General features: G+C 49.0%; 1 protein-coding gene across 2 annotated transcripts in view; it reads right to left on the bottom strand.

Moving 5' to 3' along the window:
• AGL (amylo-alpha-1, 6-glucosidase, 4-alpha-glucanotransferase) overlaps positions 1-16,028 on the bottom strand; it is a 40,052-nt gene that overhangs the window by 11,488 nt on the left and 12,536 nt on the right. For both annotated transcript variants that reach the window (XM_005878551.1, XM_014549664.1), the window contains exons 9-25: positions 15,572-15,674; positions 15,382-15,479; positions 14,167-14,306; positions 12,925-13,112; positions 11,373-11,496; positions 10,257-10,420; positions 9,882-9,983; positions 9,373-9,528; positions 9,125-9,275; positions 8,532-8,656; positions 8,330-8,442; positions 8,088-8,222; positions 5,150-5,280; positions 4,099-4,235; positions 3,357-3,490; positions 2,717-2,892; positions 1,152-1,254 (exon numbers count right to left, since the gene is read on the bottom strand). In XM_005878551.1, coding sequence (XP_005878613.1) covers positions 1,152-1,254; positions 2,717-2,892; positions 3,357-3,490; positions 4,099-4,235; positions 5,150-5,280; positions 8,088-8,222; positions 8,330-8,442; positions 8,532-8,656; positions 9,125-9,275; positions 9,373-9,528; positions 9,882-9,983; positions 10,257-10,420; positions 11,373-11,496; positions 12,925-13,112; positions 14,167-14,306; positions 15,382-15,479; positions 15,572-15,674 — 2,280 coding nt within the window. The remainder of the gene's footprint in view (positions 1-1,151; positions 1,255-2,716; positions 2,893-3,356; positions 3,491-4,098; positions 4,236-5,149; positions 5,281-8,087; positions 8,223-8,329; positions 8,443-8,531; positions 8,657-9,124; positions 9,276-9,372; positions 9,529-9,881; positions 9,984-10,256; positions 10,421-11,372; positions 11,497-12,924; positions 13,113-14,166; positions 14,307-15,381; positions 15,480-15,571; positions 15,675-16,028) is intronic.

Below are 16,028 nucleotides of genomic sequence, written 5' to 3' on the forward strand. Positions count from 1 at the left end.
TACTCTATTCTTTTAAAGAGCTGATATGAAGAGCAAAGCAAACATGTAAGAAAATAAATGGGTAAAAGCTGACCTTAAAGAACATGATTAATTTTCAAAAACTGGGAAGAGATACTTTAACTTTATTTATTTATTTTTATTTATTTATTTATTTTTTTAACCTTGAAGACCATGATTAATTTTCAAAAACCGGGAAGAGATACTTTATCTTTAAAGTGGCAGGCGGGTGGCGTGGCATTCTAAAAAGAGCAGGAAACTAAGAAATAAGGAGGCAGGTTTCAATTCTAGTGTTACCCCGGGTATGCCTTGGAAAGTCATTTACCACGTCTAGGTCTCAGGGCGTTTTGGCTAAGCCACTTAGAAATGTAAAATTCTGTATCTCAATTTAATACCCATCTCTTATATCACAGCACAATAGGAAACTTCGTATTTTCCACAGTGAAAAGGTGTTAGTGTGGACAGTGACGCTTCCGAAGCATAAGAGCTGAGCCCGGCCGGTGCAGCTCAGTGGTTGAGCGTCGACCCTGCACTAGGAGGTCACAGTTCAATTCCCAGTCAGGGCACAGGTCCGGGTTGTGGGCTTGATCCCCAGTAGGGGGCGTGCAGAAGGCAGCTGACCGATGATGTTTCTTTCTCATCATTGATGTTTCTATCCCTCTCTCCCTCTCCCTTCCTCTCTCTCTCAAAATCAATAAAAACATATTTTTAAGAAAGAGCTTAGCGTGCAAGCGATCTTCGCCATGCAGAGCCATCCCTACACTTGAAAGTTGAACACAGAGACCTCTGTCCATGGGCATGTGTCCAGGTGTCCCCCCAAATGGCGTTCCTTCACGTCCCCCCACCTCACAGCTGGCTGTGGCCACAGGACGGCATCCAGAGGTGAAAGAACATAAATGGACTGAGGTGTGCTCAGTGCATGAACGGAGATGAAGGAGCAGATCTGACAACAGCCTGGCCTGCACGGTGAGGCACTGGAACTGACTAACGTCACAGACGTGCACGCCTTTAAACCCTATGAACATGTAAACCTGAACACGTGAAAAATGAAAATAAAACACCGAATGCTGAGAGCAGACGGATGAGAAGGCAAGTCCGAGGAGCAGGAGAGGAGCGTTCAGACAGAGACCTGCGCCTTTTCTGGGCGCACCTACCTGGCCTCCAGGTAGCGCCCCGTGAGCAGCAGGAGGCCTCTCAGCGCGATGAAAGTGTCCCGGCCCCAGCAGCGGAAGATTCCAGAAGAAAAGTGAGGCAAGCCTAACCGAAAACACAGCAAAGTCATATGTTAATCCACATTATCTTGTCTGTCTGTCTTCCTGCTTGTTGAAGCCAGACCGTCTCTCCTCTATCTATCTATCTATCTATCTATCTAAGCCTAATATGCAAATTGTCCCCCTCGGGAGTTCGACCCGGAGACCGGGAGTTCCATCGCTCACTATGACGTGCGCTGACCACCAGGGGGCGGTGCAGAACGAAGGAAGGCCCTGGCCAGCAGCAGGAAGGCCCTGATCGGCCCTGATCGCTGGCCAAGCCTAGGGACCCTACCTGTGCAACAATTTCATGCACCGGGCCTCTAGTAGAAAATAAGATCCAAGCTAACAGAAACCCCACAGTCTCGAGAGCACAGGCCATTGTAACTGGCTCAGGTTTCAATGCCCCTTGCAGGAAAGAATGCCAATAACAATGCAGTTAAAGCACTTGATGGCAGCCAGACACATAATAACATCTTATTTAACGGACGTTTTGTGTTTTGCAGCCTGTAGAGAGCCTTTTCATGATTTCTTGGTCGTTATAAGGTTGGGTTAATTTTTAAGAATTGGGGAAGAAGTAGAATATGATGGAATAAAAGTAGTAATCATATTTCATAAAAAATACAAAATGGCAAGAGTTGAAAATTACAGAAACATCCAGGAGAAAAGAATTAACCACCCACAATAAAAAACGCAAATAACTATAAATGCCCGCGGCACAGTAATAATCACATGGGAAGCACGGTTATAATGTTCACAAGTGACCCGATCGGCCCTGATCGCAGGCCAGGCCTAGGGACCTTACCTGTGCAAGAATTTCGTGCACCTGGCCTCTAGTAGAAAATAAGATCCAAGCTAACAGAAACCCCAGTTTCGTTTACTGAAGTTCATCAAGAGCAGAGGCCACTGTAACTGGCTCAGGTTTCAATGCCCCTTGCAGAAAAGAATGCCAATAACAACACAGTTAAAGCACTTGATGGCAGCCAGACATATAATAACAACTTATTTAACGGACGTTTTGTGTTTTGCAGTCTGTAGAAAGCCTTTTCATGATTTCTTGGTCGTTATAAGGTTGGGTTAATTTTTAAAAATTGGGGAAGAAGTAGAATATGATGGAATAAAGGTAGTAAAACATATTTCATAAAAAATACAAAATGGCAAGAGTTGAAAATTACAGAAACATGCAGGAAAAAAGGATTAACCAGCCACAATAAAAAACGCACGTAACTATGAATGCCCGCGGCACAGTAATAATCACATGGGAAGCACGGTTATAATGTTCACAAGTGACCCTCAGTGAAATCTTGCTAAGCAGCCACATAAAATCTTGGATAACGTCATGAGTGTTTTTTATTTCCACTTTTAACAATAAAGATAAATTTTTAAAAATAAAAAAACAATTACTTCCATAGCTTTTCCTCTTTGAATTATTCTGACGTACACATTCCCACCTCGTACGCACGCCTCACCTGCTGCTAGAGACACACAGCACTGCTCCCGCTCTCGCGTGGCCTCGTTCAGCCTGTAGGGCACATCGGGCAGGGCCGGGGAGAGCCGGGGCAGGCAGGGGAACCTCCCCACCCCGCACATCTGCACCGAGCCCAGCGAGAGGTGTTTCACGAAGGTAGAACCATTCTGGACGAAGCTGCAAGGAAGTGGCAGGGTTGAAAGTATTGTTTGTAGAAACACAAACATTTTATTATTTACTTATTTTTTAAAAAAATACATTTTTATTGATTTCAGAAAGGAAGGGAGAGGGAGAGAGAAACTTCAATGATGAGAGAGAATCATTGATTGACTGCCTCCTGCACGCCCCCTACTGGGGATCGAGCACATAACCCGGGCATGTGGCCTGACCAGGAGTCAAACCAGTGACCTCTTGGTTCATAGGTCGACGCTCAACCAGGAGCCACACCGGCCAGGCAGAACAGATTTTAATATCTAAGCTTTTGTATGCTCCATATGACAGGAGGCTAATACTGTTACTACCCACTTACAAATGCTCTCGGCTCTCTGCGTCTGTGCTCTCTACATGGTCTTCTCAGAGCACATATAAACAGACCGCACAGGCTTCTGCACAAGATGCCTATTCCCAGGCTTTGCGGGTACCTGGACATCTGCTTCCAGGCTGTGTCCAGGAGGGTGGTGTAGGTGCCAATCAGTATGGCATCGAAGTAGCACGGGATCAGGTAGCGCGGGATCTGCTTCAGGTAGAAGAACATGGCCTGCAGCCACTTACCCACCTGTGAGGACAGGATGCAAAAAGCGCATGGGGTGTGTCTGCAGGCCGGCTGTGCATTAAAAGGCAAATCCAAACCCGCAACTCTACTGACTAGTTATCTACCAACCAGGTACCCGTTTATTAGAACTGAGAGATGACGGGAAAATGTTTCAGGGTAGCAAGCCATGTAAATATTATACATATGACATGGTAACACATGTTATTGTGCCCTTGTTCATGATGTAAATACTAGAGGCCTGGTGCACAAAATTCGGGGACAGGTAGGGCCACTGGCGATCAGGGACGATCGGGGCCTTCCGGCTGCTGGCTGGGGCCTTCCTTCGCTCCGCGCCAACTCCTGGTGGTCAGCGCATGTCATAGCAATCGTTCTCCTGGTTGAACTCCCGTGGGGACACTTTGCATATTAGCCTTTTATATATATACATTATACATATAACATGGTAACACAGTTCTTACTGTGCCCTTGTTCATTATGTAAATATTACATGTATAACGAGTAATACAGATCTTACAGTGCCCTTGCTCATTATGTAAATATTATACGTATAACAGGTAACACAGATCTTACTGTGCCCTTGTCCATCTGGACTACAATACGGCTGTGCTTACCTCGGCCACAGCTCCCGGTCGGGAAATGAGCCGGCTACTGACGTAGTCAATCATCCAGTCTCCAGCTCTCAAGTTATCACAGAAGGGGTGCCCCAAGTCGTTCTTTGGTCTGATCTCTGCCAATACGGACATCAGTCCTGCAAAGTCACAGGAAGGTCAGGCTATGTCGTTGGCAGAGGCCATGGCTCCACCATGCTCGTGGCTAACCCTCTGGGGAGGCAGACGGTGTCCCCGCTGGCATGCTCTCTCTGCCCTGTGGCATCATGGGGAGGGTACGGATGTCTGTGTGTGTCTGTGTTGACAGGCGGTAGATTCATTCATACTCAGGGAAGACTTAAGGAAGTCACAGAACTGGTTTCAGAGAGCAAGAGCATTGATGGTGATATGACTAAAGCCTACTTTGGAAACAATGTTGATATAGAACAGGAGGTACATGGAAGTAAACGAAGTGTCTAAGTGAGGTATATAGGCACATCTTTAAAATAACTCCTAACGAGAAATAGAAGTCCTATGCATACGTAGCACATTTCTGTCATAGAGGGGCAACTTTTCTTTTTTTTTAAATATTTTTTCTAATTGATTTTAGAGAGAGAGGAAAAGAGAGAGAGATAGAAACATCGATTAGATAAAGAATTAAAAAAATAAACAAACAAAAAACAAAAGAAACATCGATGAGAGAGGGACATCGATCGTCTGCCTCCTGTAACTCCCCTCACCGGGAATTGAACCGGTGACCTCTTGGTTCATGGGTCGATGCTCAACCACTGCGCACCCCCGGGGGGGCAGTCCACAGCATATTCTGCTATTTCAATGAAGTACCTCACTTTGTCCTCAAAAAAGCCTTCATGCCGGACAATATGATGGACACTTCCTAGAGGTGGGCGGGGGGCAGAGGGCAGCGTCCTGGCAGGGGCCAAGGAAGGAGCGGGCAGCCGAGCACAACCTGAACCCAGGCGGCCAACTCCGAGCCCACACTCTTACTTTTATCAAAAAGACACCGTCTGACGCTTGAAAAGACACCCCACACGCTGAAGGCCCTCGCCCTGCTCACCTTGAAGGCCCGCGTACTTGAGAGGCGACCAGCGGGGGACGTCGTAGCACCCGCCGCCGTCCTCGCGCTCCTCGGCCTCGCAGCGGTACAGCACCTGGTTCAGCTCGGCCAGGGTCAACCGGGAGGCGATGCTGAGCGACACAGAGAGCGGGTGAGACGGACGGACGGACGGACGGGCAGCCACTTGCCGCCCATAAACACGCAGGAGGAAACCCTGCGCCATGACCACAGGACGTCTCAGCGATGCCGGCGAGAGCAACTCATCCTTACCACGGGCCTCGCAACCTACATGCCCAACAGCAGCGAAAGGGGGAGCGTGCCAGCAGGTCCGGCGGGAGGAGCGCTGCTCCCACACCAGGGAGCAAAGCACACTGGGAACATCTCCTGACCCCTAAGTTCTTGAACTCGCAAATTTGTTTTCTTAATTTTTTAAAAAATATATTTTTATTGATTTCAGAGAGGAAGGGAGAGGAAGATGGAAACATCCATGGTGAGAGAGAATCATGGGTCGGCTGCCTCCTGCACACCCCTTGCTGGGGATCGAGCCTGCAGCCCGGGCATGTGCCCTGACGGGAACTGAACCCGGGGTTTTTCAGTCCGCAGGCCGAGGTTCTAGCCACTTGGCCAAACTGGCTAGGGCACAAATTTGTTTTCGTGATCTTTCTGGTTTGGGCGAAGTCTCCCCTCCTTTGTATTTTCCTGTGTGGGACACCCAGAGCTTTTTACCTCAATTCCTGAAACTCAAGACACTTATCAAAGGACCAGAAAAGGGGTCACCAAGGTCCCGGCTCCGCCTCTGGAATTCTCCCAAAGGCCGCCCTGCCTGCCGGCCTGGTCACTCAGACACCAGGGCTTTCCTTAGATTAGATGCTTGTTGGTAATGGTCAGAGGGAAGGGCCTATCTCGGCCTGATGTCCCTCGCTCGCTCGGTCAGCAGGGAGGCTCTATAACTGACCACAGCTCAATACCCCGACCCCCCACTTTCCTGTGCTTACAGTTGCTCGGGTAGCTTCCTTGTCCATAACTGAATACACATCCTGTTGAATTTTATGGGGACACACACCCTGTTGCCTGGACTTCCTTCTTCCTCCTTTAGTCCAGTCTCAACCAGCACCCCCAGCTGGGACGACTCCCTCTGCAGGCTGCCGGCCAAATCCCTCAGCAGTGTCGGCACCAACTCCTTCTGGCCTATTTCCCAACAGGCGGCCAGGGAGCTCCCTGTGGAGAGCAGGCTGCAGACTCACTACACTGCAGATTCCAGGTCGGGGGGGGGGGGGGGGGGGGGTACCCCAGGTGAGCTGAGCAGGCTGAGGAGGAGCATCCGTTCTGTGAGCATTCCATAGGAACACAAAGCTGCTGCACCACACGATTTTTTTCAGAGTGCAACTATTTTGCTAAGAAGAGTTTGAATTAAGCGTTAATATCCCTGCCCAGCTGGTGTGGCTCAGTGGTTGAGCACTGACCTATGAACCAGGAGGTCACGGTTGATTCCCGGGTCAGGGCACAGGCCCGGGTTGCAGTCTCGATCCCCAGTACGGGACGTGCAAGAGGCAGCCAATCAATAATTCTCTCTCATCACTGATGTTTCTATCTCTCTCTCCTTCTCCCTTCCTCTCTGAGATCAATAAAAATATATACATATATATTTTTAAAAAGTAAATATCCCTGATGATAAAAGTTCTTATAAAACAACAAAGATAACTGAGCAGAACAGAGAAAAGGGTGAATGTGTAAAATGACATATCACCAATAAATACAAATGGCCAAGGAACAAAAACAACTTTAACTTAATATTTAAAATAAATTAAAATGAGATGTTGCTTTATATCTAACAACTTTACATATCCTTTATAAAGTACTTTATATTAACCAGTTTGAGTAGCAACAGCTAACACTTCGGGACCACTTACTATGTGTCAGACATGCGCTAAGTGTTTGACACAGGAAGTCCTCAGAGCTCCGTGGGGAGCCCCTAGTCATCGCCACTGGACCTCTGCCCGCGGTCTTACTTCTCACCGCGGATAAGAGTCCGAAATGGAGTGTCCCAGGTAGCTGCTGCTAGGCCCTGTGCTTAAACGCTTCACCACCAGAGCCCACACTCGGGACTGGGAAGGAGGGGTGATGGACGCTCGTGCACAGACGGAAGGGATTAAAGAGCGTCATCGTTCTGGAGGGAACCTGGAGATGTTAAAAGCCTCAAACAGGTGGATGTGTTCCAACCCAGAAACTCCACTTCCGGAAACGCCCCCGATGACCAATGACGGCCAGTGTTAAGCGCTTTCTATGCACCATCCTATTTAACCCTTCCGAGTTTTAAGCGGCAGGTACTGTTATAAGCCCGTGTTCCAGACGGGGACACGGAGATACAAGACGTCTAACTATCGTGTCTCACATCAGACTAACAGTGGTGAGGCTGCAGCTGGGTCCATCCTCTCCCTGGGTGTGGCCCCGCCCGGGCAGGGAGCAGGAGGGGGAGAAGAAGGGATTATGCGAAGGTGAAAGTGCACACACACAGAACTGGGAACAACTGGAGGCAACCTAGATGCCCCCAAAATGGAGAAGTAAATGATGGTGTCGCTAGGTAACAGAACGCCACATTGGCATCTTTGAAAAAATGATGTGGTAGGAAGTGTGTCTGTAGTTTCGTCTCAAGTCTTTCAGAAAAATTGTGTGTGTGTGTGTGTGTGTGTGTGAGTGTAGACAGAATCGTGTGTGTGTGCATATATGTGTCTGTATCTATAGAGAGAGCGTACATGCCAACACACACACACGAGCAGGCACGTGGGATAAAGGTAGCAATCGGTGATGCGGGGGCTGCTGGTCCTTGGGCCCCCCTTCGAGTGGCAAGGATGCAGGAACCCTTACACCTGCCCACCTCAGGCCGGTGGTCGTCCCCGGGTGTTAAAGGGGCAGATCTCCGTGCAGGGGGCATACTTACGACGCAAAGGGGACTTGCAATATGGGGTCTGAGTTGTCGACCACGAGGCTCCCGGCCTTGAAGTGAGGACTGAACTGCGTCAGGTGATTCCGGAGAATCCCAACCGCGACCTGTGCGTGGGGGTCGAGACTCACTCTGAAAACACGAGTGGAAAACGGGTGAATCTCTAAGACTAAGTTACTTAAAATTAATGCAAACTATTTTGAACAGAAGCAGGGTCGGCGGTGTGAACGCTGCCATACCGGAATACGATGACGCTCCCTGGAGACAGGTTCTCAAATTCGATTTCCTGGATGTACTCGTTGGGCCCCTTGGTGGTGATGCCGGCTTGTTTCACAATCTTACTCTCGTGAAGCTTGGGACAAAGGGAGACACGACCACTCAGTGGATCATTCCCACGCGCTCAGGACGCTAAGCACGGGAGGGGGAGGCGAGCACCAGTACCTGGATGTGTTCTCTGGTTTCCACGGTGACATTGGGCATCCCGTTGATGGACTTCTCGTCCTTCTTATAAGGCTTTGTGTTCCTTTCAATAGTTCTCGCTTCAAGAACGACTTCTTCAATTTTACCTAGGAGCATGCAAACATGTTAACAGAATTTCGTAAGAAACCATCTGAAATGAGGAATTGCAAAAGGGGTTTTAAAAACCACTTAATTGAAAGTTAAAGATGAAAAGTCAGTTAATTAAAAAAACAAAAAAACAAAACGCCCCGGCCGATGTGGCTCAGCTGGTTCAAGTGCACTTGCCCGGGTTGTGGGTTTGATCTCAATCGGGTGTATAGGAGGCAACTAATCAATGTTTCTCTCTCTCTCCCTCCCCTTTCCTCTCTCTCTAGAATCAATGAAAAACATATCCTTGGGTGAGGATTAAAAAACAAAACAAAATTATTACCAAGATCTCGAATTCTTTTTCTCCACGACAAGCACACGTCACTGGGTTGTAATACATGCGATATACAACGGCAGTGTAATGTAACATAGTGTGGATTAATATAGCAACATACTATGACCCCAATAACATGTTTAGGCGGCATTACCGGGGATGCACATCTGGGGCACCTCCTTGCTGTAGAAGGAAGTCTTGGGGTTCCTGAACGCAGTCCGGCACACAGCCACCACGGACTGATGGCTGCTGGGCGAGTGTCTGGTCACGGCCACGATGTCCTCGTCCACCTGGTCCACATACACCTGCGACGCAGGAGGAGTGAGAGGTCAGCGCTCTGGCCGGGGAGACTCGCGGGGACACGGCACCTTAGGGAAGAAACGTGGACAACCCGCGTCTTGCCTGGATGAAACCGCCGGCCCCCAGCTCCTGGTGCAGGGTGTTGATGGCGCGCCTGGCCGCGAGGATCCCGCTCTGGAAGTTCACTTCGCCCGCGTCGGACGGCGATGCCCCGGGGTTCCACTTGGTGTAAAACCGCTCTTCGGCCACCACTGAAATCTGGACAGAGTGAAGGCAGAACGTGTGGACACTTTCGCCACAAGGAGAACTTTGGGGGCAAATGCTCAAAGCTGCTGGCCCTGTGGATTTTATTTTATTTTATTTTATTTAAAATATGTCTTTATTGATGTTAGAGAGGAAAGGAGAGGGAGAGAAGGATAGAAACATCAATGATGAGAGAGAATCATGGATCGGTTGCCTCCTGCACGCCCCCTACTGGGGATCGAGCCCACAAGCAGGGCATGTGTCCTGACTGGTAATGGAACCTTGACCGCTTGGTTCACAGAGCCATGCTCAACCACTGAGCCACACTGGCCGGGCCGTGTGGACCTGAAGACAGCACATAAACCAACCTGGTGAGGCACCAGTTCGTCATAGCCCCGGGTGCTTCCGCTCGCACAGCACGCCATGGAGACGATCGTGGCGCTCGGGAGGGCGTCATAGGCGGATCTGTGCTGGAAAACAAACAAACAAACAAAACACCCAAAGTTAATTTCCTTTCCAATGCAAAGGGCCGTCTGACAGCATCACGAAGTAAAAGGACAATTACAGAAGTACGTTCTCTAAGATGCCTCACTTTGCTTTAGAACAAATCACAAGACGTTCTAAGCACCACGTCCCACAGTCACCTGTGAACCTAACCCTCTTTCGAAGTCCGTGGACGTTACCGCCACTAAACAGCGGAGAACTCAACATCGAAACATGGGAGACTGAGGTCGGGCGCTCACCACGATGGGACACTCGTTGTCGTGGGTGATGTCCATGAACAGGGCGTGGGCGATGGCCGGCATCAGGGGCCGCAGGCAGGGCTGGACGAAGGAGCCCACGGGCTCGCCGCCGTAGCGGTACACCAGCCTGCCCTCCTCGTGACTGTTATGCGCACTCATGGCCTCTGCGAAGCGAGACGGCTGTTTAGTCTTCGTGGTTAATGTCCGAGGCTAGATTTCCCATCATGCCTGACTTTCCAAAGAAGGCCACATGAATACTACCAACAATACAGCTGCTTTAGCCCTAGCTGGCTTGGCCTGCTGACTGAAGGGTCCCAGGTTCGATTCCCGGTCAGCGCACAGGCCTGGGTTGCGGGCTCGATCCCCAGTGTGGGGCGTGCAGGAGGCAGCCGGTCCATGATTCTCTCCCATCATTGATGTTTCTATCTCTCTCTCCCTCTCCCTTCCTCTCTCTGAAATCAATAAAAATATATATTTTTAAAAAAACTGCTTTAAACATTTAAACAAATGTCCACTGGCTTAAGTGACCAAAAATGTATCTACTCGATAATTTAACTGGGGAAATGGCTCATGTAGATGAAACGGAGCATGCGTTGTTTATTAGGAGGTTGGTTAGATAAAAATCTAAGGATTCTATCGTATATCTAGGTAGTCAAGAGGAAAAACAGATTTGTATATTTTCAACAACAACAAAACGGTTTTGTTCAGGAGTCATCGATGCATCGCCCTGGTCTTTCAGTTTAAAATATTTTGCCACCCGGCCAGTGTGGCTCAGTGGTTGACCATCGACCCATGAACCATGAGGTCACGGTTCAATTCCCAGTCAGGGCATGTGCCAGGGTTGGGGGCTTGATCCCTAGTAGGGGGTGTGCAGGAGGCAGTCGATTGATAAATCAATAAAAACATATTAAAAAAATAAAATATTTTTCCCCACAGTGGAAATTTTTACTGAAAAAACAAAACAAAAAACAAACAAAAAAGAAACAAAACCAAACCAGACTGCGTTACACTGGGGAATTCTGTGTGGAATATTTGAAAGGACGTGCGCGGTGCTGAAAGCTATTAAGCCTCCATGGAGGGCTCTGCGAGGCCTTGTCCCCGCGTCAGCAAGCCCACCTCTGATCAGGGAGCTGATGCCCAGCCTGGTGACGAAGATGTTGTCCAGCTCCTCGCTCCCCGTGAACAGCTCCGCCACCACGTACAGGTTGGGCTGCAGTTTCCGGGCGGCGTCCAGCATGTACTGCAAAAGGCAGTCAGAAATGTCACCGGGAGAGAAAACAAGACGGGAGGAGAGCGGAGGGGCGAGCCTGGGCGCGGACTTGACAGGAAAGACCAGGTTGCAAGACAATGTGGGAATGCAGGAGGCATTTCCAAAGACATTTAATGTACATGTAAAAAAAATAAATAAAACAGGCCAGAGAATATATAAAGAGAATGAAACTGCCCGGCCGGTGTGGCTCAGTGATTGAGCATCAACCGTTTAATGTACATGTAAAAAAAATAAAATAAAACAGACTGATATACCCAACAAACCAGTGAAGATATAAAGAGAATGAAACTGCCCGGCCGGCGGGGCTCAGTGGTTGAGCATCAACCTAGGAACCAGAAGGTCACGGCTCCACTTCCCATCAGGGCACGTGCCCGGGTTACAGGCTCGATCCCCAGTGTGGGGCGTGCAGGAGGCAGCTGATCCTTGATTCTCTCTCATCATTGATTTTTTTTTTCTCTCTCTCTCTCCCTCTTCTTTCCTCTCTGAAATCATTAAAAATATATATTTTTTAAAAAAAGAGAATGAAAGAGTTCAAAGGAAGGTTAGATTTTGTAAAGATAATAGGACACGAAAGGGAAAAAAGAGAAATGTTAGTGTCGTGTTAAAAAGGTAGACCATTGCCCTGCAGTTCTGCTAGGCTTTCCCCTGCTGTGTGTGTGTGTGTGTGTGTGCGCCTCTACGTTCCAGGTGGTGGGCTAGGCCGTCCCTGATGGAGTCCCTGTGTGAGGCACGCAGGTGTGGCACAGAGCAGAGCGACTGACTCGCCGCAGACAGCTGTTCCTGTGGACGTGATAACCGCCTAACCCACAATCAGTCATCTTCCAACATTTCCCACAGAGCGTTTGCACAAAGGTTAATAAGTACTTGAAATTCTATCAGCTAACAAGTAGGGTCCTAGAGACTTTCTGTTTCCCTAAATTAGAATAAAAATATTAACTCAAACATTTTATCGCTCAGTATTCCATAATAACACGTCAAAAGATGCAGTTAGAATTGTGCAAATTGTGCCCTGGCCAGTTTTGCTCAGTGGATAGAGCGTCGGCCTGCCGAGCAAAGGGACCCGGGCTCGATTCGGTCAAGGGCACAATTGGTTGCAGGCTCCTCCCAGCCCAGGTCCTGGTCGCACGTGCAGGAGACAAACAACTGATGTGTGTCTCTCACATCAATGTTTCTCTCTGTCTCTCCCTCTCTCTTCCACTCTCCCTAAAAATCAATGGAAAAATACCCTCGGGTGAGGATTAACAAAAGAAAAAAGAATTATGCAAATTGTGCAGAGGTTTTAAATGCAACCAGCAGGTCCACGCTGTGTCCAGGCGCGCACGGAAGCGCACGTGCACTCTATCCAGGGGGCCAGGAGGTGCGGGGCCTCCTTGTGATGGAGACGAGCTGCCTCCGTACCTCGGCCACGTGGAGCGGCGTGGAGTGGCAGTTGTCCAGCCGCACCCCCTGGAAGTGCGTGGCGGTGATCTCCGTGTACTTCCTCATGTGGGCCCACAGGTACGGGCAGTCCTCCGGCTTCTGCCCGTAGCGCAGCTTCACGCTGTCTCCCCAGCAGATCAGCTCCCTCCGGAGATACACGTTGGAGCCTGGAAGGAAAGAGCATGCCTTCGGTGATCCAAGACGTCAGAGGGAGACGCCGACGCCAGGGAGACACTGTTGTTTTTACACCCGTGGGCTATTTCTACCACAGCCACGGACATACTGGTTAAGATTATACCTCGCGTGGCTTGGGATAAAGTTTTCAAAAATTAGTATGAATTGACATCTCATCTGCCTTGCAAGAATGCTAGCTCTTAGTCTCTTCTAAAAATGTGGGCTTGATGTCAAAAAATCAAGTTGCTTCTTAAAGGAAAGCAGCAATGGCAGTATCATTGGCCTTTCAAGCTACAGTTCCACCAAGCCCATCGGAAGCTCCGTCCCCGCCTTGCACCCACGTTGGCAACAGGTGACGTTCAGGCCATGACACAGCAGGATGCTTTATTTACGTTTCACGTACAATGGCCAGAAAGGAGCTGGCGGAGACACTTACGCCCCAAGTTATATCCTTTTTGCTTTTAAGTGAGATCTTTAAATTAATCTGACTGTCATGAAAGCAGACTTCTAGTTCTGAAATGTTGAAAAATAAATATATTGATGGGTTCCCTGTCAGTTGCTCCCGGCAACAACCAACAGCTGCCGAGAAATAAGGTGTCAGGGCTCCGTGAGAGGGAGCCCGGGGGTGGTGAGTTCCTGGTTGAAAACTGCTGCTCAAAGACTTTACTCCTCTGGCCAATGAGTGAACATATCTCCTAAGACAACACAACTGTGACAGCTGTGGTCCCAAATGCCTTTTAAAAATGCTATAGCGTACATTTTTGCAAAAACACAATCTTATGCGCAATCCCAGGGAACAGCAGATCTATAGGAGCCGTCTGGTGGAGGAGGGGAGAGGAGGGGAGAGGAGGGGGAGGAGGAGAAAGCCGAATCCATCCTTTTCATTATCCTTTTCTCTCAAACCGTCTGCCCTCTGGTCCCTCTGTGATGAAGCAGTTTATAAACCACTAGCCTAACGAGGAAAATACTGGATAAAATGGCCCGTTTCGTGTTTGCCAGGAGCTTCCTGTCCCTGGCCACAGAGGAGCAGCAAAGGTGCGCACACACCTGGTTCGGCGAAGTTCCGAAGGGGGTCGTCCCCCATGACCCACCCGTTGTGCGCCATCAGGAAGCAGGCTTTGTCCGGGAGGTGGATCACGGCTTCCTCCGCCGACAGGCTCGCTTCTTCAAACGGGAACGTGAAGTACCTGGGGCGACAGGAGGAACTGTGAAATCCACGCGGAGAAACTCTGAGGAGAGGGTGTGAGTGAGCACTGTGAGCCTTCAAGCTCCTCCCTCGTGGGCAGGACAAGTGAGGCTCGTTGGGCACCATTCATAGGAGATAAATGTCAATGCAGGTGAAAAGTCCGCAGCAGAGTTTGGGAGTAAAGCTCGTAGAATCTGAGGGGCGAGAGGTGCCGTTATAACGGATCTGGTCAGCGCTGTGAATAATAGCTTACAAGGTCTCCTAACTGACTAATAAAGTCACGGAGGTACCGATTTTTTGCTCCACATTAGTCACCTAGCCCCATGGTCAGCAAACCGCAGCTCGAGAGCCACATGCAGCTCTTTGGCCCTTTGAGTGTGGCTCTTCCACAAAATACCACGTGTGGGCGCGCATGTACAGTGCGATTGAAACTTCGTGGCCCATGCGCAGAAATTGGTATTTTGTGGAAGAGCCACACTCAAGGGGCCAAAGAGCTGCATGTGGCTCTCGAGCTTGCCGACCACTGGCCTAGCCGATGCCGCACATCACGTAAAAGGAGCTGAATGCTTGCTCCGTTTGAGTGACACGGAAATGATCAGTAAGGGTGCAGTCCTCCGTGACATGAATGTAAATAATTGTACAGTGGTTCACACTGATGATAGCGTCTCTAACTAAAGATCTGCCCAACAGAATGAATGAATAGCAAGCCCAGTCACCCAATCAGCGCTTCCACTGCCATTGAAGAAATGCTCTGGAAGTCACGCACGAAAGGGAACATTTAGGCTCACCTGAAAAGCTAAGTACCACTTCTAATTTTTAAAAAATATATTTTTATTGATTTCAGAGAGGAAGGGAGAGGGAGAGAGAGATAGAAACCTCTATGATGAGAGAGACTCATTGATTGGCTGCCTCCTGCATGCCCCGCACTGGGGATCGAGCCCACAACCCGGGCATGTGCCCTTGACCAGAATCAAACCCGGGACCCTTCAGTCCACAGGCTGACACTCTACCCACTGAGCCAAACTGGCCAGGGCCCACTTTTAACTTTCAATGAGAAGAAAACAAAAACAGAATACCTGGTAACTAAAGGGTCTTTCTTCGTGATGGGTCCTAGTTTGGGACCATGGCCAGCCAGTCGCTCATAAAACACATTTCCCAAAACGCAATTAACTGCCTGGAAAACATTAAATGATGTTAACGTCATAGCAACAACAATAGCCGGTATTGCGATTCGGAGACCAACGGCAGCGCAACAACAGGCCAAACCTGCTCCTGATGAGAGTTGACAAGTTGGCGTTTCTCTGCATTTAATTCCTCGACTCTCTTCCGGAACCAGTCACAGCATTCGTCAATCGCGGCCGGCCCGTTGCTAGAGCAGAGAGAGCGACACAAGCCTGTTCGTTCACGCTGTTACACATCCTACGTTTAAAATGTTCCCGGGGGTTGGTGACAAAGGTGACGGGATGGAGAAGTGCAAGTTTGTAGCTACAGAGTCGTCACGGGGACGTAGAGTACAGCATGGGGAATACAGTCAACAGTATTGCAGGACTCTGTATGGGCCCAGGCGGTGCTGGATTTATCAGGGTGACCATGGAGTGAGCTATATCAATATCGAATTATGGGGTTTGCACACCTAAAGTTAATGTAAGATTGTATGTGAACTGTAATTGGAAAATACAATATTATTTAAAGTAAAAATAATTTTTTTAATGAAATGAAAAGA

The sequence above is a fragment of the Myotis brandtii genome, unplaced genomic scaffold (genome assembly GCF_000412655.1).
Source record: "Myotis brandtii unplaced genomic scaffold, ASM41265v1 scaffold565, whole genome shotgun sequence".
Lineage (NCBI taxonomy): Eukaryota > Metazoa > Chordata > Mammalia > Chiroptera > Vespertilionidae > Myotis > Myotis brandtii.